Below are 27,391 nucleotides of genomic sequence, written 5' to 3' on the forward strand. Positions count from 1 at the left end.
GGGGGGGGGGGGGGGGGGCGGAGAACGATGGACTCTTCTGTGCCCAGTTGGAGGAGGGTTGTTGCTGCAGTAGACTGGTCTTCACTCTCACTTTGGCTTTCTGACACTGGCCTGCCCCCGCCACCACCATGCCCCCACCTGCCTCCTGGGGCACAGTGTGTCCCATACTGCCCACAGGCGTCCCACCAGCTGGGGACACCAGCTGGGGAGCCTGTCTGTGCCAGGTGGATTTAAGTCCCAGGTTTGAAGTCGAGGGGAGGTCATGGCCTACCCTCTGCTAACGGTCTGTGATGACAGCAGAGGCCCGTGAGTCCTAAAGGGACAGTGTATGTTTGTCCCTTACACAAAACACGTTCAGTGGGTCTCTTCCCCAGGTCTCTGTGGAGACAGTCCCTCTGGATGGGTAGTCCTGGCCCTCCCTGGGTTTTCCCTCTCTGAGATTTATGTAAATGTAAGCCACTGTGTTTACACCAGTCATGAGGTGAAATGCATTCTCTCCCTTATCGCTGTTAAATCACTTGCCCAGCTCACACCCTGGAAGGCAAATCCTGGGGAAACAGCAGGGGTGGTGTAGGTGAGGTTGGGCTAGGGCCATTGTCACGGGTATGTGTATGTGTGTGTGGGGAGCCCTGGGGGGGAGCTTGACATCTGTCTCTGAATTAAGTGGGGGGCACTTTGGGATTGCCTCCTATTGGTGAGGTATACACCTCCCAGATCCCTGGTGTGCGTGTGTGCGTGCGCATGTGCGTGCGTGTGTGTGTGTGTGTGTGTGTGTGCATGTGTGTGTGTGTGTGCGCGCGCGCGCGTGCGCACGTGTGTGTGTGTGCATGTGTGCCTGTCTGTCTTCCAACGGGCTAGCTCACTCTCCCGTTCTTCTCATGGCCTGCCATGCACGGAGAGGCAAGGCCCTGTAGGTGGGCCTGCTGTGTGGTCAGGACAGCCACGCCTTCCCAGGCATTTGCTTCCTTGTGGGATGGGACCAGAGGATGAACCACCTGGAATGTGCCTTCCTGCCACATTCTGCCTCAGACTGAGGATGGAGGAGCTGGCACCACCATGGGCAATGGCTAATAAGCTCCTGCCCACAGTCGCTGTGCCGACACTTGTTTGTGTTGCAGGCAGCTGCTCCTGGCCTGTGTGATGTACTTATGGGCTCGAAGGAAGCTCTTCCCCAAGCCTACCAACCACATTCATCCCATGCAACACTGAGACTGTATACACTGCCAACAGACCTTCTTGGCACCAGGCCTGGAATGTCTCCATTTCTGACTTTGGCCCCATATGTCCTCACAAAACACTGAGCAGTGCTGCTGTCTTTCCTGCCCTTTTTGCAAAGGAGCTTTATGGGAAGTATATTGCCCTTGAGTCCAGGACAAGGCTCGGGGATGTCAGGACATAAACCGCTGCTACCACTCTTTTGCAGATTGAATCCATTTACTACTTTGTGGTGGGGGACGTCCCTGATGAATCCAAGCAGCTTCTCCTCCAGAGGGCTTTGGAGACGTCGTGTCCTGTCTGCACCGTGTCCTTCAATGCCAGAGGAGAAGGCACTGTAGCTTTCTTAAAGGATATGAATGCCAGGACCCACAGCAGGTAGGCAGAAACGTACCTGGAGGGACAGAGAATGAGCTGCCGACTTCCACAAGGTCCATGGGGGTCTTGGGGGTCTTTGGAGTCCTGTGTGTCCTTCCTGTCTTTACAGCAGTGTTTAGTCTCCATGCACCTTTCCTTCTGTGCCCTGTATTCATCTTGCCTTTTCCTTTTCTGTAATTGGGATGCTTACACATCTTGGAACCTTGTTGACCCTTCTGAGACTGCCCCTCCCAGAGATAGCCAATTCCTAGAGGTTGTGAATGGCTCACCCAGGAGTGCACCTTCCGTGTGCAGACTGACTAATCCAGAGCCCTGGAGCTCACCCTCAGGATTACTCTTCTCTAATCACCGAGGGCCAGGTACCTGACAACTCGGGACAGCCCCAGCACCCCAGAACCTGCTGAAGTTATTCAAACTAGCCAGTGCTAAGCCTACTCTGTGGGTTGCTGTGGAACCCATAATACAGACTCTTGCCCATGCTTGCCCTGGTCCTTCCTCACCTGGCCCTGCGTGGGTAGCATGCCCTCCTCTTGGGCACTGTGTTAGTCAGTTCTGGCTGCCATAACAAAGTACCACAGACAGGGCCTTAAACAACAGAAATTTATTTCTCACAGTCTGGAGGCTGGAGGTCCAAGACCAGGGTGCCTGCTGATTCACTTCTGGTGAGAGGATGCTTCCTAATGCAGACAGCTGTCTTCCTACTGTGTGTGTCCTTTTATGGGAGTGGGGGAGGGGGGGGTCAAGCACATGTACATTCTCTGGTATGTCTTTTAAAAAGGATACTAACCCTATAGGATCAGGACCCTACCCTTAGGACCTCATTTAACCTCAATTATAGGTCCCTTCTTTAAATACGGTCACTTTGGGGGTTAAGGCTTCAACATGTGAAATTGAGGGGCAGACACAATTCAGCCCATAGTGGGAGTGTGAGTAGCAAACTATCTTTTCAGTGGCAATTGAACTGATCTGTTGGCCTCGTCATATCTGAGTAATAATGAAATCTATATTTTAAGACATACCCTGCTGCCCTGTGTGTGTTTGTGTATGTGTGTGTGTGTGTGTGTGTGTGTGTGTGTGTGTGTGTGAGAGAGAGAGAGAGAGAGAGAGAGAGAGAGAGAGAGAGGGAGAGAGGGAGAGAGGAAGAGAGGGAGAGGGAGAGGGAGAGAGAAGGTCGCTGTGGAGAAAGACCACTGCTTATGTGATTCCAAGGAGAGTGACTGAGTCCTTTTCTGGGTTGGCCCATCTGAGACCAGTGCAATGGCTTTCCTTGAGCATTTGTTCTCAAACTGAGCTGCTCATCAGATTTGTGTGGGGAGCTTGTTAATCACTCAGAGGTTGATCCCACATAATATGGGGATCCTGGGAACATGCATTTAGCCCTTCCCTTTGCATGAGAACTACAGAGACAGCTCAATTAAAATGCACGTGTCTTGGCCACCGTCACTGTCTGACTTTTAGGACCCAGGGAGAGCCAGGAACGAGTGTTTGTAACAGGACCCTGGTGACTCTGAGGACCACTGCTCTGGCTTCTCTTCGAGCACTTGGAAGTCTTCTAACACCAGCTGATTGGTTTCCATTCTGGGTTCCCAGGCCCCTAACTACAGAAGGGTCCTCACTGCCCCACTGTCACTAGTGGAGAAGGGAAAAGGCACCTGGTAGGGCCACCTCATTTGTCCTCTGCTCAGCGCATGTGGGCCTTTCCTCTGGGCAGGTGAGAGGCCAGGAGTTCACTCTGATTTTGAGCAGTTTCACACTGCAGTTCCATTCCAGACTTGTAGTCCATGCACTGTGGAGTTTGAGTCTTGGGGAACAGGACAAGGGGTGCTGGCCTGCCTGTCCCTGCTCTGAGCCTCGAAAGCCGTCCCACCCACAGCCAATGGTGCCCAGGCCTGCCAGGCCTGCCAGGCCCTTGTGGCTCCCGGTAGGTCCCTGGCACCTTCGGTTGTTGAGGCCCAGCTCAAGTGTCGTTATTATCCAACTGAAGAGCATGTCCTGAGTGTCAGCTTGCAGGGAGGCTGGACCCCCCTCTGGGTCCACTGTGCCTGCCAGGCTGTATTTGGGCGGAGCCGCCAGCCCTTAGGCACAGTGCTATTCTCTGTGGGTGCTCCTAAGAGCCAGTCTTAATGGCGATTTGCTTTCTGCACAAGTAAGGCTGTATTAGCTGGAGTGGATGTCTGCCTCGTTCTCTTTTCTAACCTGGAGAGCCCATTAGAGTAGAAAGTCTCGGGCACCACAGGCCTTGGCATTCAGGGTGTGGGGCCTGCCAGGACAAGCCTCAGCAGCTCCCCTCTGCCTTGAAAGGAAGCTGGCCATTCCTGTGCTGTAGGAGGTCCTAGCATGAGGCAGGCTCAGCCAGGCTGAGCCTGTTGGCCTCTTGAGGGGTAGGGCGGGGGTGGGGGTGGGGGAGGGAGGCAGGCGTTGGACAAGGCTGGATGGCTCACTGCCAGGAAGCCATTGTTCTGGTCTCACCTGAAACCCTGAAGAAATACACAGGACTGAGGCTTTCCATGGCCCAGGTGAGGCCCCACACCTCTCCCGCCATTGGCCTATCCATGTGTCCATCCTCACCTGTGCTTCAGAATTCTCTCTGGGTTGGGTGAGTGGCGACAGGCCACTCTTGAGGGGCTGCAGGAATATTACTCAGAGGTTTCCTCTGCCAACCTGAAGGACATTTCTTGTGATTACTGACTTTTGGATTTCAGATAATTGGCTTCAGGGTGTGCCAATTTTGGATTGTTTGGGTTTTTTTTGTTTTGTTTTGTTTTTTTGGTGTTAAGTTGTATAAGTTCTTAATATATTTTGGATATTAACCCCTTATCAGATGTATCATTTGCAAATATCTTCTCCCATTCGGTTGGTTATCTTTTTATTTTGTTGATGGTTTCCTTTGCTGTGCAAAACCTTTTCAGTTTGATGCAGTCCCATTTGTTTCTTTTTTCTTTTGTTTCCCTTGCCCAAGGAGACATATCCAAAAAAAAAAAAAACTATTACTAAGAGCAATGTCAGAATGTCTAATGCCTATGTTTTCTTCTAGGAGCTTTATGGTTTCGGGTCTTACATTTAAGTCTTTAATTCATTTTGAGTGCATTCTTGTATGTGGTGTAAGAAAGTGGCCCAGTTTCATTTTTTTACACGTATCTGTCCTGTTTTCTCAGCACCAATAATTGAAGAGACTGTCTTTATCCCACTGTATATTCTTGCCTCCTTTGTCATTGATTAAATGACCATAGGTTTATTTCTGGGCTCTCTATTCTGTTCCATTGATCTATGTGTCTGTTTTTATGCCAGTACAATGCTGTTTTGATTACTATAGCCTTGTAGCGTAGTATGATATCAGATAATGTGATACCACCCCCTTTGTTCTTCTTTCTCAAGATTGCTCTGGCTATTTGGGGTCTTTTGTGGTTCCATATACATTTTAGGATTATTTGTTCTAGTTCTATGAAAAATATCATTGGTATTTTTATAAGGATTGCATTAAATTTATAGATTGCTTTTGGTAGTATGGACATTTTAATGATGCTAATTCTTCCTATCCATGAGCATGGTATATGTTTCAATTTCTTTCTTCAGTGTCTTATAATTTTCCTAGTACAGGTATTTTACCAAATTGGTTATATAATATAGCATTATATATTTATCAAATTGTAAATGGGATTGTTTTCTTAAATTCTCTTTCAGATAGTTTGTTATTGGTATATAAAAATGCAACCGATTTCTGAATATTAATTTTGTATCCTGGTACTTTATGAATTCATTTACCTGTTCTAAAAAAAAACCATTTTTTTTTGGTGGAATCTTTAGGGTTCTCTATATACAGTATCATGTCATCTGAAAATAATGACAGTTTTACTTCTTCCTTCCCAATTTGGATGCCTTTTATTTCTTCTTCTTTTGTGACTGCTGTGACTAGGATTTCTAGTATATGTTGAATAGAAGTGATGAAAGTGGACATGCTTGTCTTGCTGTTTTGTGTTTAACCTTTGGCATTTTAATTATGATGTGTTTGGTGTGGTCCTTTTTGAGTTTATCTTGTTTGGGACTCTCTGTGCTTCATGGACTTGTATGTCCATTTCCTTAACCAGGTTAGGGAAATTTTCAGTCATTATTTCTTCAGATAGGGTTTCAATGCTTTGCTCTCTCTTTTTTCTCCTCTGTTATCCTTATGATGATATTATTGGTATGCTTGATGTCGCAGAGGCCCCTTAAAGTCTCTTCACTGTCTTTTATTCTTTTTGCTGTTCTGATTGGATGTTTTCCACTACCTTTTCTTCAAGATTGCTAATTCAATTCTCTGCTTCATCTAATTTGCTGTTGAGTCCTTCTAGTGTGTTCTTCATTTCACTTATTGTATTCTTCATTTCTGACTGTTTCTTTTTTATGGTTTCTATGTCCTTTTTTTATGTTTTTTCTCTCTTGGATGAAGTTCTCACTGGGATCATCTTTTCTTCCCCTAAGTTCCTTAAGCATCCTTATAACCATTATTTTCAACTCTGGATCTGGTACATTGCTTGCCTTCATTTTGTTTAGTTCTTTTTCTGGAGTTTTTGCCCTGGTTTTATTTGGGATACATGTCTCTGTGTCCTCAGTTTGGCTGCCTCCCTGTATTTGTTACTCTGTATTATGTTGATCTGCTGTGTCTCCCAGTTTTGGCAGAGTCTCCTTATGTAGTAGGTCTCCTGAGGGTCCCAGTGGCACAGCCTCCCTGGTCACCTGAGCCAGGTGCTCCCGGTGTGTCCCTGGTGTGGGTTGTGTGTGCCCTTTTCTTGTAGTTGAGGCTTGATTGCAGTTGGCATGTCATGGGTGAGATTGACCCTTAGGCTGACTGGCTGTGAGGATTGGTCGTGACTATAGTGGATAAGCTGTTGTGCGGGACTCACTCTGTGGAGAGAGATTTGCCCCAGCGGGGCCCTGGTTCCCCTTTAGGTGTACCGTTTATGGAGCTGATGTGTGGTGCTCTGGTGTGGTCTGAGGCTGACCACCAGGTGTGTTGGCCTCTTGGGAGCAGCTCTGTTGCAGGCCTATGCTCAGTCTGGGGCTGCCTGGTAGGAGCTACAGAGTGATCACAGTGGCAGCTGCCTGTGTACACCATCACTTCCTAAGCTTTAAGGGGCACACAAGTTCCCTGGGGAGCTCATTCAAGTGTGGATTCAGGCTCAGTGTCCAGGTGGATGCAGAACATGCACCTAACCCGTTCCCAGGTACTGGTACTGCTCCTGGGGTCACACTTGGCAGAGTCAGGCCCTATAGACCTGTCCATACAAGAATTCTTTCCATTAGTGCCATGCTTAGGTCCTGGGGAAGTGTGTGTTTGCTGAGTTCAAGTTGACTGCAGCCTGTCAGCCATCAGCAGGTAAGCGACGATGCCTGTTGTCGCCTGATGTCACACTGATGACAGGGCTGTAGCACTGTGGGGCCTCATCAGACTTGGCTTGTCCACTCTGCACTGCCATGATTGAACCCTGAATCCTGAGCACAAAGGGTAAGTACAAGCTTGTCAGGGTCAAGAAGTACCATTGACCTATTACCCTACAGTGAAGAAAAGGGTCATTGGTTAAAATCCCAATGCATTCACAGTTCTCTGTGCTCTCCCACTTGCCTGTCATTTGTTTGTGGGTACAGACAGGGTGTAGGAAAAGCAATAAATTGTCTTGGATGCTTGGTACCTGTGCAAGAGCCACTTCACAGTGTCGGGAGATTACACAGACACACGCACACACCATCTTCCAGCTTAACGTGGCAAATCTCATGTTTCAGGTTCCATGCATTTGCGGAGAGAACAGAGTTTGTGGAGTTTCCTGCATTCCTCCAAAGGAATGGTCTCAGTGTAATGACTTGGAATTCAAGGAAATTGAAAGGAAAACCCCCTCCAGGTACCTGGGATAAAAAAGAAATGGTGTGCTCTGTATCTTAATAATGTCAAGTGATCCAGATCCTTAGGAAATAAAGCACTAGATAAGGGACCGTGTAGCTCAAGGGCAGAGTTCATGGATGTTGATGGTGAATCTGTCAGCATAGCAACCAGATATACATTTATCACTCAGGGAAGTGGCCTCAGCGATATGTGTTTAGAAACTTGGGAGGCTTCTGGATTCATGGCTGCGGAGTGTCAGAACAGGACTTAGTTCTTGGCCCGGGGTTAGCTGGATGCTGTGGTGAGGACGCCTGCGGTTCTCTGGGTTTTCTACTGCCCTGCTGTAGATGCACACACAGGATTGACCTGCCTGTCGCCGGGTCCTCTGTGGAGGCTGAAAGAACCTCCCCTTTCATTCAGGAATGTGATCAGAGAGTACAACAGGCACAGAAAATGAGGTCACAAAAATCAGTGAGAAATAGGGCTGTGATTGGGAAAAACAGTAGTAGACGATTACTCAGGTAGCCAAGACACAGGTGTTTCCGTGGGGCTGATGAAATTCCAAAGTGCCAAAGACACTGTGTGTGAACACAGCCGAGAGAAGCAGGAAAGGAAGTTGGGGCAGTCAGACGTCTGAGGAAGCCCACCCACCTCCACCCTCTTGCTCATTCATAGTAATCAACACACAGATGTCCAGCTTTAGTGTGAAGCAAGAACTACTCTTTGGAGACACAAGAGAAGCTGCAGGATACAGCTGCTTGCAAGTTTCCTGTGTAGTGGTGTCGCAGAGACTCCCCTGGGAAGGGCACTGGGACTGAGCAGGAGACAGTTTTATCAGGTGGAGACAAAGGCAGGGGGCAGAGTCAGGTGGTCAGATGGAGACAAAGGCAGGGGGCAGAGTCAGATGGTCAGGTGGAGAGAAGGCAGGGGGCGGAGTCACAACATGCGACACTGTAGATTCAGATTCTTAGTACCTCAAAGCAGAGCAGGTGAGAGACCCCAGTGGAGCTCACTGTGGGCACTGCTTTAGATAATCAGAACCTTTGTTCTGATGGTGAATTGAACATCTGCAAGAATTTGAAAAAATGTCAGTTGATAAGCAAGGTTGATGCTAATGGAAGAAAAATTGAATTCAAGATGCATGCATGCCTATTGAAAATAATTTACAAGATTAAGCCTAGGGGGCAATGACTCAATCAAGGTAAACAACATGAGATGTCACCAGCTTCCCAAAGTGGCCAATTACTGTAAAGGGGATTTAATTTGTGTCTATGTTCCTTGGCAATTTAATTTAAAAGGGAAACCTATCTGGCTGCATAGCTTATGTTTTCAGCAAGCACTGTCTTCCTAACCCTGCAGAGCATACAATTAAATTGCTGATAAAAACATTTTTCTTAGAGTAAAATGCTCAGAGCATTGTGCCTGCCAGTGTAATACCATTTCAGTGATCGCAAGTTCTGACTTTGGGGAGAGAGTCCCGTATCATAAACACGCGATCTATCACAATGTCCCAGAAATGCCAACGATTCAAAGCCAACCTTTCCTACTCAAAAACTGCCCAGAAGGCCTTGATTGTTTTGGTTTGGAAAATGCGTGGCTTCCAGCCTCACCTGGGACCTCACTCAGTTCTTCAGTCTTTCTCAGATCGGTTCTCTCTCCCCACGTCTCCATCATCTGTTTCCAGCATTTCTCAGTGTCGGGTTTCCTCAGGCTCCTCTCCAGTTTGGGGAGGGAGGGTGCCCCCTTTGGAGGTAATTTGTCTCCTTTTGTTGAGAAAAGAGAGGCTGTCAAGGGAAGGGCTGGAGGAGCCTTCTCAGAGAACTCAACTGGCAATTTAAAGAAAAGTCCTGCTGTTACTGACTTTTCAGATTCCAGATAATTGGCTTTTAGAGTATAACTTACCATCCCCTCCGTGCACTACACCAGTGCAAGAGAACTCTGTACTCAAGATAAATAATAGTTTTAGAAACTGTAGTAAAATACACATAACAGAAAATTGACCATCCTAACCATTTTTAGTGCACAGTTCAGTGGTGTTAAGTACATTCATGTCGTTGTGCAACAGGTCTCCAGAAATCTTTCCATTTTGCAAAACTGGAACTCTGTATTCATTAAACAACTCCCCATTCTTTCCTTCCTGAGCCCCTGGCATCTGGCAATCTACTTTCTGTCCCTGTTCCACTGTCTTATTATTATTATTTTAAAATTTAGCAAGCACTTAGGCATTGCTTATATGTACCAGGCACTGTTCCAGCCTCTAATCAAATTTTGGCTCACTTAATCTTCATCATAGGCCTATGAGTGGGGGCTGTTAGTATCCTCGTTTTGAGGGTGGTGAGACCAAGACGGGAGGTGGTTAAGAAGCTTGTTCTGATTCAGAGCCAGTCAGTGGCAAAGCGAGGGTTCTCACAGACCATCGCAGGCTGCTTTTCTTCAGTGACCCGCATTATATGTGAAGTGTGATCCATCACTTTGACTGTCTCCTGTATCTATCCTTTTCCCTCTAACACTTTAAAATGCTTTATTCCTGTTTGTGCTCACCTTCTCTGCCTTCTTTCAGGAGTTCCATAGTATATTTTCTTCACTGAGTTTCCACCGATTTTCTGTTGACTTCTGTGATTTTTTTCTACTTTCCTGAGTTTTTCACATTTCATCTCTTCCTGTTGACTTGCCATCTTACTCTTGAGTTTTTGAATTTCTGCTTTGTTTTTTCCTTTATGGAAATGATGGCTTCAGACATATTTTATTTTTTTAATTCATGGTGAAATGTCAGATCATAATTTTTATGTATTCCTTGATAATATTTTCAGTGAGTATTATTATCTCTCAATAGGTTTCGGCTCTTTCCTTGATTTTTTTTTTAATATATATAATAGTTTGTTGAACGCTGTGTGCTAGCATACTCTTTCTTATTTAACACTAAAGCAGCAGACCCAACAGACCTGTGCAGGTGGTTCCTGTGGGAGCTCAGGTGGGAAGGGCTCTGCCTCTCGCTCAGGGCTCCCTCTCCCCTGCTGCTGCAGAGACTGGCGCCTCCAGACAGGTTTGTTCTGGGCGGTGCTTCGCGAAGCCTCCTCTCTTGCCTCTGGAAACCAAGTAGACACATTTCTGCTGCTAGCCCTTGTTGCTGACGCCACAGGATCCATCGTTGCCACCAAGCTCACCATTGACTTTGGTGATTCCCCCACTTCCTAACAGCTGCTCAGCTTCCTGGGCCCCTCTAGGTGCACACAGGCTTTCTTCTGTACAGCTTCTGCCCTGCCTCACCTGCTCTTATCTGGATATTGCTTTTGTCTCCTAATTTCCCAGGAGAAGGCATTTGTGTTTTCTTTTTAATTCACATTTCCCCCCATAATTTCTAGGAAAAAGGGAAGAGATATTGACATATATTTGTGTTTATCCTGGAAGTAAAGGCTACATCTTAAATGGTCAAAGGTGTATTAAAGTAAGCTCTGAGACCAAACGTGAAACCTGATGTCTGCATCCAGTGTGGCTGGCTGGGATCTTTCACCTTGGCTTGTCATGCGTTTATGTGTCGTACATTATGTTGCCACTCACCGTATTTATATCAAAAGAGTATCGTTTGAACACAGCCCATCTATTATCAATTTCTCAAATTCCAAAATAACTTATGATAGGTTGGTATAAAATTCTGGTGTTTTAAAAGAGAATGTAAGTTTCTGTATTTGTGTATAAATATTTATGTATAAATATTAAAAAATAGCTATCGTCATCTGTTTTCTCTCTCATCATTATATCAGTTGTTTACTAGAAACCATGATATCACTTCTAATTATTGAATGAGTGTGATGAAGTATACTAACCCTCTTAACATTTAATTTTGTGTATGTGTGTGTGTGTGTGTGTGTGTGTGTATGTGTATGTGTGTGTGTTCCTAGGTGCGTTGTATACCTGATCTCATTTAGTCTTCACAACAACCATGTGAGGTATTATTGTCCCAATTTTTCACAAGAGAAATAGCCTTGGAGTTGTTTTCTGAGGTTACACGGCTGGTGAGGGCAGAGGTCTGAAGATCTGAGCCCAGGCTGTTGTGGACACTTGGCTGTTCCGTTCTGCTGACATAGTATAGACAGTATGGAAAGTACAGAGAAGAAAGGAAATGTAATGGTGTTGTTCCCCAGAGACGTTCACTGTTGAACATAGTGGTGTATTTCTTGCCAGTCTTCTTGTTGTATACTGTTTTTACAAAATTAAAGCATAAATACCATATTATGCACCAATTTGAATATTACATTTTCTATTTAATATTGTAGCAAGCATTTTTCCATGTTCCTAGAAAACTTTTGTAAGTGACATTTTTAAAATATGTAATACTTTATTTAAATGGTGTGCTATAATTTTGTTAATCACTTCCTGGTGGACACTTGGGTACTTTCTAATTTTCTTGCTATTAGAAATGATATGGCACCTATATTTTATGTGTGTGTGTGTGTGTGTGTGTGTGTGTGTGTGTGTGTGTGTGTGTGTTGTATATCCTCCTGTATTTTAGATTTTGGGGGGGATAGATTCCTAGTAGTGAAAATACTGGATCAACATGTTTGAATATTTGGGGGTAATCTCTCATTGAATTGCTTTCCAAAAAATGTTTTAAGACAGTGTAACTCACATCAAAAGTATATGGGAAAGACCCATTTCACTGAACCTATCCAAATTTCTTTGATGAAGAAATTAATGTCAATTAGTAATGAAAAATAGTGAAATTGAACATTTTTGTATTTAACTTCTTTTGAGAATTACCTGTTTGTCTTTTGCCCAATGATCTCTTGGGGTCTTGTGTTTCTCATATTGTATGAACTCTTTGTGTATTAATGACATTAATGCTGGCACTATTACTTATGGATAATTTATCTGAGTCATTGTTTTCCTTTTGATTTTGGCTATATTTTTATATGCAACCTTAAAATTTGTACAGTAAGTCCAAACTGTAAATCCTATGACTTTCATGATCCCATCTCTTTTCCATTTGGTTCTTTAGGTCCTGAGTTTAAAACAAAAACACAAATCTTCTTGGTCCATCTAGATTTATTTGGAAGTGTGGTTGATGTAAGGATGTAAATGGATGTTTTTCTGCAGTAACTAAGGGCCGTAGTCATACCCTTCACTTACTCATCTTCCTCTCTCTTGTCTGCCTTTGTGACATACAAGATCTGACATTTAAGTTCACAAACTTGCTGCAACGATGTTGCTAACCTTTTTTGATATCAGAGGGATTATTCATTATGAATTTGTATCATCTGGACAAACAGTTAACCAAGTTTACTATTTGGAGGTGCTGAAAAGGTGGTGTGGAAAGTTAAATGACCTGAACTTTTCATCAACAATTCATGGCTCTTCATGGTGCATCATGCCAATGCACCAGCTCACACAGCACTGTCTGTGAGGGAGTTTGTAGCCAGTAAACAAATAACTGTATTGGAACACCCTCCCTACTCACCTGATCTGCTCCCCAATAACTTCTTTCTTTACCCGAAGATAAAAGAAATATTGAAAGGAAGACATTTTGATGACATTCAGGTCATCAAGGGTAATACATTGACCGCTCTGATGGCCATTCCAGAAAAAGAGTTCCAAAATTGCTTTGAAGGGTGGACTAGGTGCTGGCGTTGGTGCATAGCTTCCCAAGGGGAGTACATTGAAGGTGACTGTAGTGATATAGCAATGAGCTATGTGGCACTTTTTCTAGGATGAGTTAATGAACTTAATTGGCTGACCTTGTATAACATTCCTGTATGTGATGGGCTTGCTCCTGGGCCTCTGCGCTGCTTCACTGCCCTCCCCTTCTAGTCCTCCCTTTTAGTGATGACGTTGGACATTAATTCATTTTTACATCAGCCCTGTATGTTTCCTGTAGATGTAAAACATGGTTTGATATTGCCTAGGTAAGCCTTCCTTTTGTTGGTGCTGGACTGAGTCATCTAAGGGGAGAGTGCATGTATGCCTGGTCTCTGTGCTGCCTTTTTCAGTGCATGCTCGTTTCCTCAGAATACCCATTGACATTTTAAGATTTTTATTTTTTACCCCAGATACACTTTCCTTCTTTTCTCTTCTCCTGCCTCCACCCTTTTCATTAGTATAGATTCGGGTAGGTCCAGTGGTGTAGTTTGAAAGGAAAGGAACAGATGGAGCTGTCTCAGCGGTTCGCTTACTGTGCTTTCCTGGCAATGTGCTAAAGCCTTCAAAAACTCTGATGACATTGTTGTTTTGGCACCCACCATCACCTGGAGATTTAAAAGGCGATCATTGTTCTCTAAAGTTCCCGAAGTCCTTTGGGCTGCTCCAGCTTAGTTAGTACAGACTGGATACATTAGATCAGGGCAGTGCTACACAATGACTTCATTTAATTCTGACGTTTGATACTTGTTGGTAAGTAGATATTTGTAAGAACTTGCATTTCTTATAATGGGTTTGATAAATAAATTGTAATAGTATCTGCAAATCAGTTCATTATGTATGAATTATGATCAACTGTTAGGCCTTATATTGGGGGTGATTCCTTACATTAACCTCTTCTCCTAAAAGGAAAAAGTAGTTGTAAACGGAAAGCAATTTTATCTTGTTTCTTGTTTCATTGCGAAGACTCAAATAGATACATCAAGGACAATCACTTATGTATTCTGTGCTTGCTTTGGATTCATATGTATACATTAATTCCTTGGTAGAATTTTCCCCAGATTGAATATTTTTCCTGTTTTTCCAGGACTACTCTTCTTGGAGGATGGAAAGCGTTTCCAGTGTTTTGACACGGGTAGTACGTGCTGCTTAGGGTGGTACATTAACTTGTGCATTACATTTTAAGTTTTTCTTACATTACTTCCCAAGAGTTCATGGTCAATCATCTTTGGCTGTCAAGAATATTTAGAGAGAAGACATGAAGGAGACTAGGGTTCACAGCATCTGCTGTGTCAGCTCTGCTGATGGTGGTGCCTGCCCACCCCAGGGGTCAAGAGAAAATCGCCTCTGACCCTTGATGCTGTGGTCACGTGCTATTTGGAGACAGCTCTGGATTTCTGAGACTGTTTAGCAGAGGAGGCACACCCTTCCATTCCCCTTGCCCTCTGGGGTCTTCTGTCTGCCTGCGCTGTGTCTGGGTCCTCCATGTTAGTCTGGAGGAAAATTCATCCCTCTGTTTATTCCCTCCCACTACCCTCCTCTCACACTCTTCACTAGGTGTGATTTTAATAGATGCTGCTGACCCTCTGAAGGTCAAGGAAAGAGTGACAAACCTTCACCTGGATCCTCCTTCTATTTCTTCTGTTGCCTCCCACTACTTCTTTTCAAGAGCAAAACATGCCGCCAAGTCTCCCCTACAATACTAATGACATGTATCTTGTACTTGGGGTTCATTGAGCTTCTTGGACCTGTTGGTTTATAGTTTTCATCAAATTTGGAAATTTTTTTGGCCATTATTCCTTGATCACAGATCTACAGGTCAACTGCAGTTTGATGACTCTAGGGTGGACTTGTCCTCCTATAACTAGTGCTATCCAAGGTGTACTTTTATTGTAGCAAATACCATGAACACAAAAGCCAAACTATGCAGCCATGTTTAAGGCCCCTGCTTACATCACATCCACTGGCATTACATTGACCGAAGCAAATCACATGACCCAGTCCAACATCAGTGGGGTGGGAGGCCTACTCCCCTTACACTGAGATGGAGACAGAAGTAAGTACTTGCTGCAGGATAATGCAAGCTGTCACAATCTTTTTGTTCTTGTGTGATTCTTTTTTTGGCTCTGGGAAACAGTGTTTGCTGCACAGTGAACCAACATTGGAGTCAGACCTGGATTAAAACACTAGTTTTGCCACTAATTACCTGTGTGATTTTAGGCAAGTTACCTAACATTTCCTGAGCTATATTCCCTCAGTTGTAAAAGTGGGATTAATAACATTTACCTCATATGGTTGAATGGTGCAGGAATATTTGTAAATGGAACATGGTAATTTTCAATTCTCAGAAGCTTTTATGTAGGAATGGGTTGTTCTGGTTGGGGGCCAGGTTACTGCTGTGTTGGGAAGGAACTTTTTAACTGCTGGTGTTTTCCAGGGCCTGTGTATTTAAGGGTACAGTCCTAATTCTATGGGGGTGGGGGGGGCTGCTCCTTAGGTTACAAAAGTCCCGTGGGCCCTGAGTGAAGGCTTTTGGGACACTCTCTTAGAAAAAAGGCTTTTGATCTCTTGGGCTCAGAGCAGACCTTATTTTTTATTTTGGTTCTTTCTTCCTGTTTTATCCTTGAAAACATCTGAACTGAAATAGTGACATTTTCAATGGCATCCTGGCATCAGGCTAAAAAAGAGGAAATAATTGAGGCATTGATGCAGGTAGCCCAGTACCTGGACTCATCAGAGAAGCTGACAGTGGACTTATTTTAGAAGTTTGTGGTGTCAAGGCGCTTCAGAATTGGAAATTCAGGGCACTCCAGTGGTAGGATGCACACTATAGCTGACAGCTGTGGTCAGCATGCTGAGTTCCCACTTCTAGTCAGAGCATCACACCTATCTGAGGAGAGGGACAGAGGGGGAGGGACAATGGGAGGAGGGGATTACCCTCAGACACAGTCAGTCAGACTCACTTTTAACTCTAGAGTGGTTTCATATATACAACCAACAGAACCAGTAGCTCTGAACCCTCTCCTGGTTCCTGGAGAGCGGGCTTGGACAGCGCGGTACCTCTCTCTTGGAGGCCCACCCCAGCCATGTCAGCCATTGCTCATCAATCTGTCAGCACCCCTCGCCCCTTCCCATGGAGCCTGTTGGGCTCACAGGGAAAGACTGAGGGCAGCTCGCCATCACCTCAGTGGTTCAGGTGGTGGGGCCGGGTCAGACCCGCAGCTGTGCAAATGACCTGTTGACAGCAAAACATATGCATATGTAATTTAGCACAAGAAACTGGGAATTTCCCCATGACAGCAAAACTGCTGACCCCACCACTTCCAGTCCCTTTGTGGATGTAATATGTCCCCTCTCACCAGATCCATATTATAAGTTTAGATCTCTGGGAATTTTAGTCACCTCATAGTTTATTATTATTTTTAAAACGTTATACTGCTTTCTGAAAATAGAAGTGTATGCCACTTTCTTCATGAAAATACTGCCTTTTGAGGGTTATTTTCAGTTCTCTCAGATGCTGACGACTGAATAGGAGCTTATTGCTCAGATAGATGGCAGAGCCTCCGCCCAGCTGGTCCCGGGTGATGGGGATAGGGCCACAGACAGGCCGCAGCAGGACCTGGGGAAGGTCTGGGATTCAGGGATGCTCAGGGGCTTTTAGTTCTGGGCCGCCCTCTCCCAGTGCTACAGAAAATTGTGCCACCTTCAGCTGCTTTTCTAACTGTCTTCCTGCTCCTGCCCTTGGAATGATAATGTTTCAGGTATTTGGGGAAGCCTTGCCTCACTGTGGCACAAAAACCTAAAAGAAAATGACTTCCTATTTGGGGACATGTCATGGTAATGGCAGGAATAACTAGGGCATAGCCATATATATGCTCAGGTGGTAGGAGTCTGTCCTGTACCACTCAGAAGAGCTTCATGCAGTGTTGGGGCTGTCACTTATGGGGCAGGAAAGAATGTTTAGGTGCTCGATAATTGTTTCTTTGTGATTAGGAAAAAGAAAAACAAGGAAGGATAGGAATTCTTATCAGAAACACTGGATCTTGTGCTAAGTGCTATGGAAGAGACAAAGAAAGAAAGGACATTGTCCCCACGCTCAAGACGATTACAATCCAGTGGCAAAGTCGGCCTGTGGTAACATAGCAGCAACCCAGCTCGGCACCCTGACCCCACAGGAGGGCCTGGCTGCAGAGCAGCGTGGACACGCAGAGTGGGGAGCTGTGCTGTGAGCAGCTGTGTGTTGGTATTACTGGACAAAAGGGCCGGCTGCTCGCCACACAAAAGCCAAAACTCGAGAGGCGGGGTTGGTGGAAAGAAAAGCAGATTTATTGCAAAATGCCAGTGTTAAGGGAAGACAATGGACTCCCTGTTGCAAAGACTGCCTTCCTCCCTTACTACCACCAAAAGTTTTCAGAGACACGCAAGGAAAGGGGCAGAACAAAGGAAGGAGAAGTTGGCCAGGCAACCTCAGGAAGGAGAAGGGGAAGGGACGAGACAACATAAATTGGTAACTACAATATGGCCTCAGGCATAGAAAAGACAGTTTGGGGACTATAATCAATAATGTTGTAAATATTTTTTAGGGGGCCAGATGGACTCATGTCTTGTTAGGGAGACCACTTCATGGACAGTGTAGAGGCCTGACCACTGCACTGTACATCTGAAACTGCTGTTGAATAATATTGTATGTCAACTGTAATTTCATACATATATAGTCATGGGATGTGGAATAGAGTGTGGGAATGGAGTCAATGGAATTGTAATAGATATGATATAGGGGATGGGGGCCAGTGGATGGGGGGAGGGAGGTTATCACTTTGTGAGGGGTGAAAAGGATAACTATTACATTGTTTTTACACCTGAAACTAAAAAATAAAAAATAAAAGTGCTTCCCAGGGTCAAGAGTGAATCCCATACAGATGCAAAACCCCTCCCAAGTTCCTGGGCCAGGTATGCACACTGGTCCGAAGTAAACAGAGCCATTGGAACTGATATGCGTAGTAAATGCACAGCAAACAGAGTCATCAAGGTTTGGTGGGAGGAGAAAGGAAAGGAAAAAAAACTTTCAAAACGTCCCAAGCCAAACCACTGCCAAATTAAATTACATCAGAGGTTTAAATTTCAAAAATAGAAGATAGAGGATCACCGTTACATTAGGAAGGATTGACTTAAGTCAGATTGGAGTCAAGGTCACTCGTATACTAATTTATCGCTGGCTGATGTGTCTGTGCACTTTGAAGCTGGAGGTCAGAGTGACACGCAGCCCTGACACACAAAACATATCTGAGATGGGTCTCATTCCATTTGTTTAAATAACCAGTCTGAGAAATCAATACTAGGTGCTAATGGAACATAGCAGCGCACTCTAACATCTTTCCCAGCAGACTCACCTGTGAGCCTTCAGGTCGTGACCTGGGCATTGGGGCCTGTCAGGGGTCAGAGCAGGAGGGGCCGCTGGGTTGGAGGAGCTTTTAGGTCCAGATGTCTCCATGAAGAACTGTATCCTGCTTTTGGGCACAGCAGGCCATAGCTGGCTGAACCCCTGAGGGTTCATTATAGTTTTGTCTCCTCTCTGGTTGAGCCTGGAGAATTTCAGATTCACAGAGCTCTCTGAACCCTGGGTTTTCTGTGCCCCTCCTCCCTCCTCTTCTGTTTCCACGGCGGCTGTCTTCCTGGGCTGCAGCTGTCCCATATCCCAGCTAATCCCTTAGAAGTGACCCTATGAAAGATGTGCCGATGCAAACAGCAGCCCTCCCACACAACCTATGGAGTAAACTCGAAATAAACCCTCTACGTTCTAAGTTATGCTGCTTATTTTCCTGTGGTTTTTCTTGTTCATGAGCTGGTTTTGTTTTGTATTTTAAAGTAAATCTAGTTAAGTGGAAGGTTTTGAGTTGTGTTTCCTGATCCCGTGTAGGAAGCTGTAGCTGCCTAATGACAATGACTAAACCAGTGTGATGGTGGCCCTCATTCCTGCTTGCACAAGGGAGCCTGTCTCAGGCCACTGCTGCCCTCACACACACCTGGTCCCCTGGATTGAGAGGCTGCTGTACTTCCTTGGAAATTTTTCCTTGGAGGCTGACCTATGGTCATTCCCCCTTGAGATATTATTGACAAGTCTGCTGAAATGGGAAGCCCTGATTTGTATGAAACTTTTAAAGAGAGAATCCTGCTACTTAACATCTCCACGCCCAAGCAGCAGCTGGAGGACAGCCTTGCTTTCACAGGGGCCAGAAAGGCCGTGGGCATGAGGTTTGTATCTGGCAGGAGACCTCTATATCTGGAGTTCCAGTGCGGAGCTGGACACACATCGCATTTCACCCCTGGGGCTGTTGATGGCTGCAAAGCCATGGTGGCCATCCATCTCTGTCAGAGCTTGTCACTTGCTTCTTTACAAACATAGCTATTAATACTCTCTCACTTGATCTGCCCAACTTCTGGAGGGCCACAGCTCTGCTGTCCCTTCACTTCTGCCCTGCCTTCCTTGACTACTTTTTTAAAGTCAGGAACATTGACTCTGGTCTGCCCTAGTCTGTCCTGGTGACTTAGGGTCAGCCCTTTGCCCTGTTGGATGAATCTCCTGGGGTGACTCGTAGATCTGACGGTGACCTCTCATTCTTTGTGGCTGTGTGATCTCAGGCGTCTGTGGGCTATTATGTAGACAGGCTTGGTAAGTAGCGTCTCCTCAGCCTCTGGGAGAGGGGCTGCAGGGCCCCTCTGTACCCATTCACCCTGTCTCAGGGCGACTGGCAGGGAGATCGTTGGTGCAGTCACACCTGCCTGGGTTTGATTCGGTGCTGTCACTCGTTGACCGTGTGACTTGGACAACTCACTTTGCCTCAGTTCATGCAGCTGTAAGATGAGCACAAGAATAGAGTTTGCCTGTAGAGCTGTGGTGAAGAGAAAGGAGAAAATGTTTAGAGATGCCCAAATGTAAGGCCAGGCACATAGCAAGGGCCCCAGGAGGTTTTGTTACTAGAGAACTGGGACTCAGCTTACTTCAGCAGTAACATCAGTGTCCCCTGAGCCAACTGTGTAATCTGTGAAACAGAGTTGTTGTGTTTTTATTTTAAATAAACTTTTTACTGGAATGCTGTTTTTAAAACTAGAGAACACATCTGCTAAATTCTTGTCTGTACAACTATCTTAGAAGCACCCCCAGAGCCCCTGCGATGACTTGAGTAGGGCCAGGCTGGTGGCTGGACCTATGGGCACCTCTGAAAATGGGTGGGTAGCATCCTGTACTCATGGTGGCTCTTGGAGGCCCACTGGCCTTGCGTGCACAGTGGGCTGGCTTGGGCAGATGGTTCAGGAGTCATTGTAGGTCACATACAGTTGTAAGAAATGACACAGAGACATCCACGTGCCCTTTACCCAGGTTCACCCATAATAACATCTGGCAAAATTATAGGACAGCATCACAACCAGTATATTGGCACTAATACTGTCAGATGTCACCACAGGCCCCTCCCCTGCTACACTTTTATAGTCATGCCCATGTCCTTTCCACTCGGACTCCCTCCCTAACCTCTGGAAACTGCTGAGCTGTTAGATCCTGGACCTGGGTGAAGGCACAGCTTGGAACTCCTACATCAGACGAACTTTGATTGATTGATTGATTGATTGTGAGAGTGACATAAATGTCTATATTAATTTAGCCTTATCATTAAAAAAAGTCAAACAGTCTGAGCTAGCCCTATGCCGAGATAGCAGAGCGAGGGAGGCCAGAGACTTGAAATTACCTCAGGGGCAATAAAGGCTTGTGTGGCGCTTTCAAAGATGAGGCCATCTCAGCTGAATCAACAAAGGAGGAGGGCCCTCGCTTCCACTCCTCATGGCAGCCACCCAGCTGTTATTATGTTTTTGAATATTTTACTCTTTATTTTATTTGAGTGTTATCAATAGTTTATCTTAAAACATTCTGGTTGCTAATATATTTACTTTATAAGGATTGGTTGCATCCTAAAGTCTGCATTTATGATTTCCTGAGATGACAGCCCTTCCTTAGGGATTTCAGTTTTGAGTCTCAGAGGTTAGAGAGGAGAGTGAATTTTTTTTTAAGATTTTTGTTGGGGAATTGGGGGATGGGAACAGCGCTGGGGAATTGGGGGAAGGGGAACAGACAAGTTGTTGTCCTTTTGTTCTTCAGTCTAGTTGTGGAGGACGTTGCTTCACTGGCCCAACAAGTTGGCGCCATCATTGCGCTCTTCCCAGGTGAGGCAGATCAGTCGCCGGCTTCTGGATGGCCACTCACAGCGGCTGCTGGCCCCTCACGCTGGCTGCTGGCTACACACCGTAGCCCATGGCAACCCACCTGCCGTCGCTGGCGACTCAAGGCAGCCCAGCTCCAGGTTGAGCTGTTGTTCAATATCTTAGCTGTAGAGGGCAGTGTCACTGGCCCTCATACGTGGGATCCGAACCAGGGCCCTCTGGCATCCCAAGCCAGCTCTTAACCAATGTGCCACTCGGCCGGCCCAGGAGAGTGAAATTTGATGTTCAGAAATGTTCTAAAAACTTGCCCGGGGTATGCTAGGCCTGCCAGGACAACCGGAGAGTTCTCAGGTTTGCCATGGCCACCTGCTCATGTGTGTTTCCCTTGCAGGAGCCGAGGTCCGAGAGGACGTGTTTCTCATCTGGAGGGAGATGGAGGAAGCCTGCAGCGTGCTGGCCCAGATCCAGGGGCTGGTGGCCAAGCCTTCCAAGGCCACTGTGGTCACAACAGACTGTGGTGGGTGCCACCTCTGGTCACTGGTGTGAAAAGTCGTAACTGCTACTGATTGGGGGGGGGGGGGCTATTTCCGTGTTCTTTACCAGGGAGAGCTCCTTAAGCCACCCCCAGGAGAGCGTCAGGAGCTGTGTGTGTGTGTGTGTGTATTGTTAAAGTACAGCCAGAGCTGGACAGTGGTTAAAGCAGTAAAAACAGTTTCTATTCAGGAACTATTGCAATAGGGAAAAGAGACGGTGTGAACTGGGCTCAGTTATGGACACAACATGGACAAGTGGGGATTTATGGCGAAGGTGCAGGGTGGGGGGTTGGCAGATGGACAATTACTGAGAGGAAACATCAGGAGTGCGTGGGTTTCTGGCTAAACTGACCTGGCAGAATGCTTGCTGGAGGCCAGGTGATCAGATATCACTGAGGAGGGGATGAGGAATTTGATCATATATCCAGGGCATTCTGCTAAACTGATGGAGCCGGATGTTTGCTAAAATTGGGGGCTGCACATACCTTACATATCAGCCACTGTTCTGAGCTCTTCACAAGTATTAACTCATTTAATCCTTCCCACAACCTTATAAAATAGGTGCTACTATTATTTTCACTTAGGGTTAAGTAACTGTCAGGGTGACCCAAGGCCACACAGCTAGAAGTGATGAAGCTGGGATTCAAACTTCATCCCCAGTAAAAATACCAATGTCTGGCACCTGCCCCTGACATTCTGATTTAATCCACGTGGATGCAATCTGGACACTGGGATTTTGGAAAGCTCCCCAAGCCACCCTAATGTGCAACAAAGTTTGGGAACCTCTGCCTGGTTATATTGCCTTCTGGTCCCCTGCCTGTATTACAGAGGTGTCAGTGTGGGAGGAGGGCAAGGAGGCCAGGCTGATGGACAGGGATGCAGCTGAAGAGGAGAAATGGGAACAGGGACACATGTAGAAGAGGGAAGAGGTTGAAGGCCTGGACGAGCTTGACCTGTATGACTTGATGCATTCCTGGTGACAGTTACTTTGTCCTGTGACCAGGTATCTTGAGAGCACAAGAAGCAGCAGCTGCAGATACTGTGCCAGGACCAGCTCCCTGGGGTTCCCAAGGACGAGCCTGATCAGGCTTGTCTGGGGCGCTGTTCACTGTTAGTGATGCCCCACTCAGTGGAAGCTTAGAGTCAAGAACCCAGACCAGTCCTCTGTCATCCCAAGAGAATGAAAGTGAAGCAGGGGGACCCTTGATTCCTGGGATAAGAAGATGGTGAGTTAAGACACTCTGGCCACTGGTAATTTTGACCTCATTTAATTACCAAGAGCAGGACATGAGAATTCCCTGGGGGAGAACTGACAAAAATACAAGGTATGACGATTAAGTTCGCAAACTTGCCACTATGTGCTTACATTGGCAGCACTGTACAAACAGCTCAGTAAAGTTTCATAACCTTGGTATATTAGTGTCTCACAGCTGTGTTCATGTCGATGTGTGGCGGTGTCTTGCTGAGTGGCATTCATTATTGTTGTTGCGTGTTTTTGTGTGCCATGGCAAGAATATCTGAGCTTGAATTAGAGCAAAGAACAAACATTAAATTTCTTGTTAAACTTGGTCAGAGTAGAAATGAAATCAAGGACATGCTAGTCCAAGTTAATGGTGATAATCCATGAAGAAAATGCAGTATACAAATGGATTAAACATTTTTCTGAGGGGAGAGAATGCATCACTGATGAAGAGAGGTCATGGCGGCCAGTAACAAGCAGAACTGATGAAAATATTGCAAAAATTCGTCAAATTGTACATCAAAATCATTGGCTGACTGTGAGAAGCATAGCAGACCAAGTAAACATCAATAGAGAAACAGTTAGGAAAATCTTAACTGAAAATCTTGGCATGAGAAAGTTGTGTGCAAAAATGGTCCCAAAGGAGCTCACCGATGAGCAAAAGCAAAGGAGAGTTGAAGTTTGCCAAGACCTCTTGGAGAGGCAAGACGATGTTTTGGGCCATGTTATCACTGGTGATGAAACATGGGTGTACCAATACGACCCTGAAACAAAGTGTCAATGGAAGTCAGCCAATTCTCCACAACCAAAAAAGTTCCATCAGTCCAAATCAAGAGTCAAAACGATGTTGCTAACCTTTTTTGATATCAGAGGGATTATTCATTATGAATTTGTACCAACTGGACAAATAGTTAACCAAGTTTACTATTTGAAAGTGCTGAAAAGTCTGAGTGAAAAAATTTGATGAAAACGACCTGAACTTTTCACCAACAATTCATGGCTCTTGCATTGCAACAATGCACCAGCTCACACAGCACTGTTTGTGAGGGAGTTTTTAGCCAGTAAACAAATAACTGCATTGGAACTCTCCCTATTCACCTGATCTGGCCCCCAATGACTTCTTTCTTTACCTGAAGATAAAGGAACTGTTGAAAGGAAAACATTTTGATGATGTTCAGGACATCAAGGGTAATACGATGGCAGCTCTGATGGCTGTCCCAGAAAAAGAGTTCCAAAATTGCTTTGAAGGGTGGACTAGGCACTGGGATTGGTGCATAGCTTCCCAAGGGGAGTACTTCGAAGGTGACCATAATGATATTCAGCAATGAGATATGTGGCACTTTTTCTAGGATGCATTTGCGAACTTAATTGTCAGAACTTGTATATGAAACAATAATATATTACAACATTGGACACCAAGCCATGAAAGCCAGTGATCCCTGAGATACATGGAAAATCCAGGGTGAGCTCTGGATTGTTCCAGCTTAGTACTTTCAGAGGGTTTCCAGGCCATGGTGTGGGGACAAGGATCTCAGGTGGAGCACAGCAAACTCCCAAAGTTTAGGAGCCAGAGTGAAGAGTTCAGGGAGACCAAGACATCTAGGTCACAGGACAAAGTACCAGAGAGGAGAGAGGTGCCCAGAGAGAGAACTCTAGAAATCTGCAGAGCTCCCCTTGAGAATTCAGCTCAGTACTGATCAGCTCATTCATGTGATGAAATTACCTGAGGCTGGGAAAGATCCACTGGAAAGAATTAGAAAGAAATGGCTGGAGCTTACACACGACCTGTTTTCACCAGCCTGAATGGGAAAATGTATAACTCATGGGGCACCGGGCAGACTACCTGTGAAGGTGTTGCCTCGGTAATAGGGACTGACAAGCCTTAAACTGAGTTCTGTCTGGGCTCTCCTAAGAAATCATCAAAGCAAGACATGAAAGAAAGAACCCTTCCTAGGTAACTTAACTGCATCGCTCAGGAAACTTTATAAGAATGCAGAAACACCCAGTACCCAACTAGGTAAAATTCACAATAATTGGCATCCAATCAAAGGTTACTAGGTATGAAAGGAAGTAGGAAATGCTCCCCTTAATAATCAATCAATCAAACTGACTGGGAGCTGATACAGACATTAGGATTGGCAGAAAAAGACATTCAAATAGCTGTTATTACTGTACTTTGTATGTTCAAAATGTTAAATAAAGACAGGTAAAGATAAAGACAGTAAAAAAAGATAACACATTGAACTGTTAGAGATGAAAGCTTTTAGATGAAAACATGCTGAATGGTATTAATGGCAGTTAGACATTGCAGGAATAAAAGATTAGTAAACTTGAAGATACAGCAATAGAAACTATCCAAAATGAGACATGCAGATAAAAATAATGGTAATAAAAAACAAATAAATACCAAATAACTAACAAACAGAGTATTGTGAGCTGTGGGACAATTTCATGTTGCCAAATACCAGGGATGCCAAAAAAAATGTATACACATGACTTGTATTCATTTTCTGTTATCGGTATATATTGGGTATTACAACTTGAATACAGTTTTTTTTTCCTTTCTTAAAATGTGTATACATTTTTTTGGCACTCTCTGTGTATATATATATATATATATATATATATATATATATATGTAGATGGAATTCCCGAGAAGAAGAGAGAATGGGAAACACAAAATTTTTTGAAGAAATAAAGACTGAAATTTTTTCAAATTTGATGAAAACTATAACCCAGAGATACAAGAAATTCATAAGTGGCAGGAAAATGAAAGAATCTTTAGCAAGGGACATCATCCTCAACTTGCTCAAAACCAGTAATAGAGAGGAAATATTAAAAGCAACCAGAGGAAAAAAAAGACATGTTATGTACAAAGGAACAAAGATGAGCACGACAGCACATTTCTTGTTGCGAGTGAAAAGGCAGGGAGCGACATCTTTGTTTTCCATTCAGTACCTTAAATTTTCAATCTAGAATTCTATATTCCATGAAAATATATTTCAGAAACAAAGGCAAAAATAAAGATGTTTCCAGACCTACAAAAGCTGAAAGAATTTACTATCAGAATGTCTGCTGTGCAGAAAATGTTAGAAGAAACCCCTTAGGCAGGAGGAGAATGATACTTTTATAAGGAAAAGTGAAGGGAAATGTGGATCTACACAAAGGAATACTTTAACATTGTACCAGAGGTTCTAGCCAACACAATTAGGCAAGAAAAAGAAATAAAGATCTCCCGATTGGAAAGGATAAAGTAAAATGATCTCTAATAATAAGTGATTTGGTACTGTTACATGCTACATTGTGGATTAACTTTGAAAACATTATGCTGAATGAAAGAAACCAGACACAAAAGGTCACAATTTATATGATTTCATTTACATGAGCATCCAGAACAGGCAGATCCATAGACTAAATTAGTGTGTGTGTGTGTGTGTGTGTGTGTGTGTGTGTGTGTGTAGGGGAGGGCAGGGGGGAGAGGGTGAGGTAAATGGAGAGTGACTTCTAATGAGTACAAGGTTTCTTTTGGGGGTGATGAAAATAGGCTGGAATTAAATAGTGGTGATGTTTGTACAAATATGGAAATAAACTAAACCCCACTGAATTGTATATTTTAAAAGGGTGAATTTATAGTATATGAACTATATCTCAATTTTTTAAAAGAATCCATGAAAAAAAACATTGGCAATAGTGATGCAAGATCAAAAAAGGTGGCAAATATTTTAATTTCTGAAGGGAACAGATTCAGATTTCTGTCTTGGTTTAATTCTAGTATTCCCACTTTGTTTCAGAGTTCCCATTCTCGCTACCACATGAATTTCAGGTTCTGAACCTAAAGTTCCCACACTCCATTAATCCTTCTCTCAATCCTGAATCTTGACTTTTCCACTTTATACCAAATGACTTGAATTGATCTGTGTTTGCCATGCCAGGCCACACTATTTTTCCCAGATCAGACGAGATCAGGCACATTCAGGTTAGTATGGCCATAGACAAGGCCACACTATTTTTAAAGAAACAGTTGCCTAAGATATAAAGCGTTACCTACATCACTGATCCTTAACTCTTTTCAGTTGATTTTAAATGCCATTTTAGATGTAGACATTAAATATGGCTTGCAACCTTCTTCTCCAGTGGTTTGCTCTCAGCCTTTGGGCGGGTTTAGCACTCCTGATTTCTCCGTGGCCAGTGGCACGTGTTATAGTTTAAACATTCTTCCAGCCTACTTGTAAAGTAATACCTTTTTCTTACTTTCTTCTTCTTGGACATCACTTCCATCTTCTGAACCTTTCATTTTCAACTGATCCACAGCATGCATTTCTGATGCAA

At 44.7% G+C, this 27,391-nt stretch overlaps 1 protein-coding gene across 1 annotated transcript in view; it reads left to right on the top strand.

Annotated features, from left to right (window-relative positions):
• The window catches only part of VWA3B (von Willebrand factor A domain containing 3B), a 154,448-nt gene that overhangs the window by 29,049 nt on the left and 98,008 nt on the right, over positions 1–27,391 (top strand). The window contains 3 exon segments of the mRNA XM_019659997.1: positions 1,424–1,593; positions 7,351–7,466; positions 21,681–21,806. Coding sequence (XP_019515542.1) covers positions 1,424–1,593; positions 7,351–7,466; positions 21,681–21,806 — 412 coding nt within the window.

This window comes from Hipposideros armiger, unplaced genomic scaffold (genome assembly GCF_001890085.2).
Source record: "Hipposideros armiger isolate ML-2016 unplaced genomic scaffold, ASM189008v1 scaffold_310, whole genome shotgun sequence".
NCBI classification, from domain to species: Eukaryota; Metazoa; Chordata; class Mammalia; order Chiroptera; family Hipposideridae; genus Hipposideros; species Hipposideros armiger.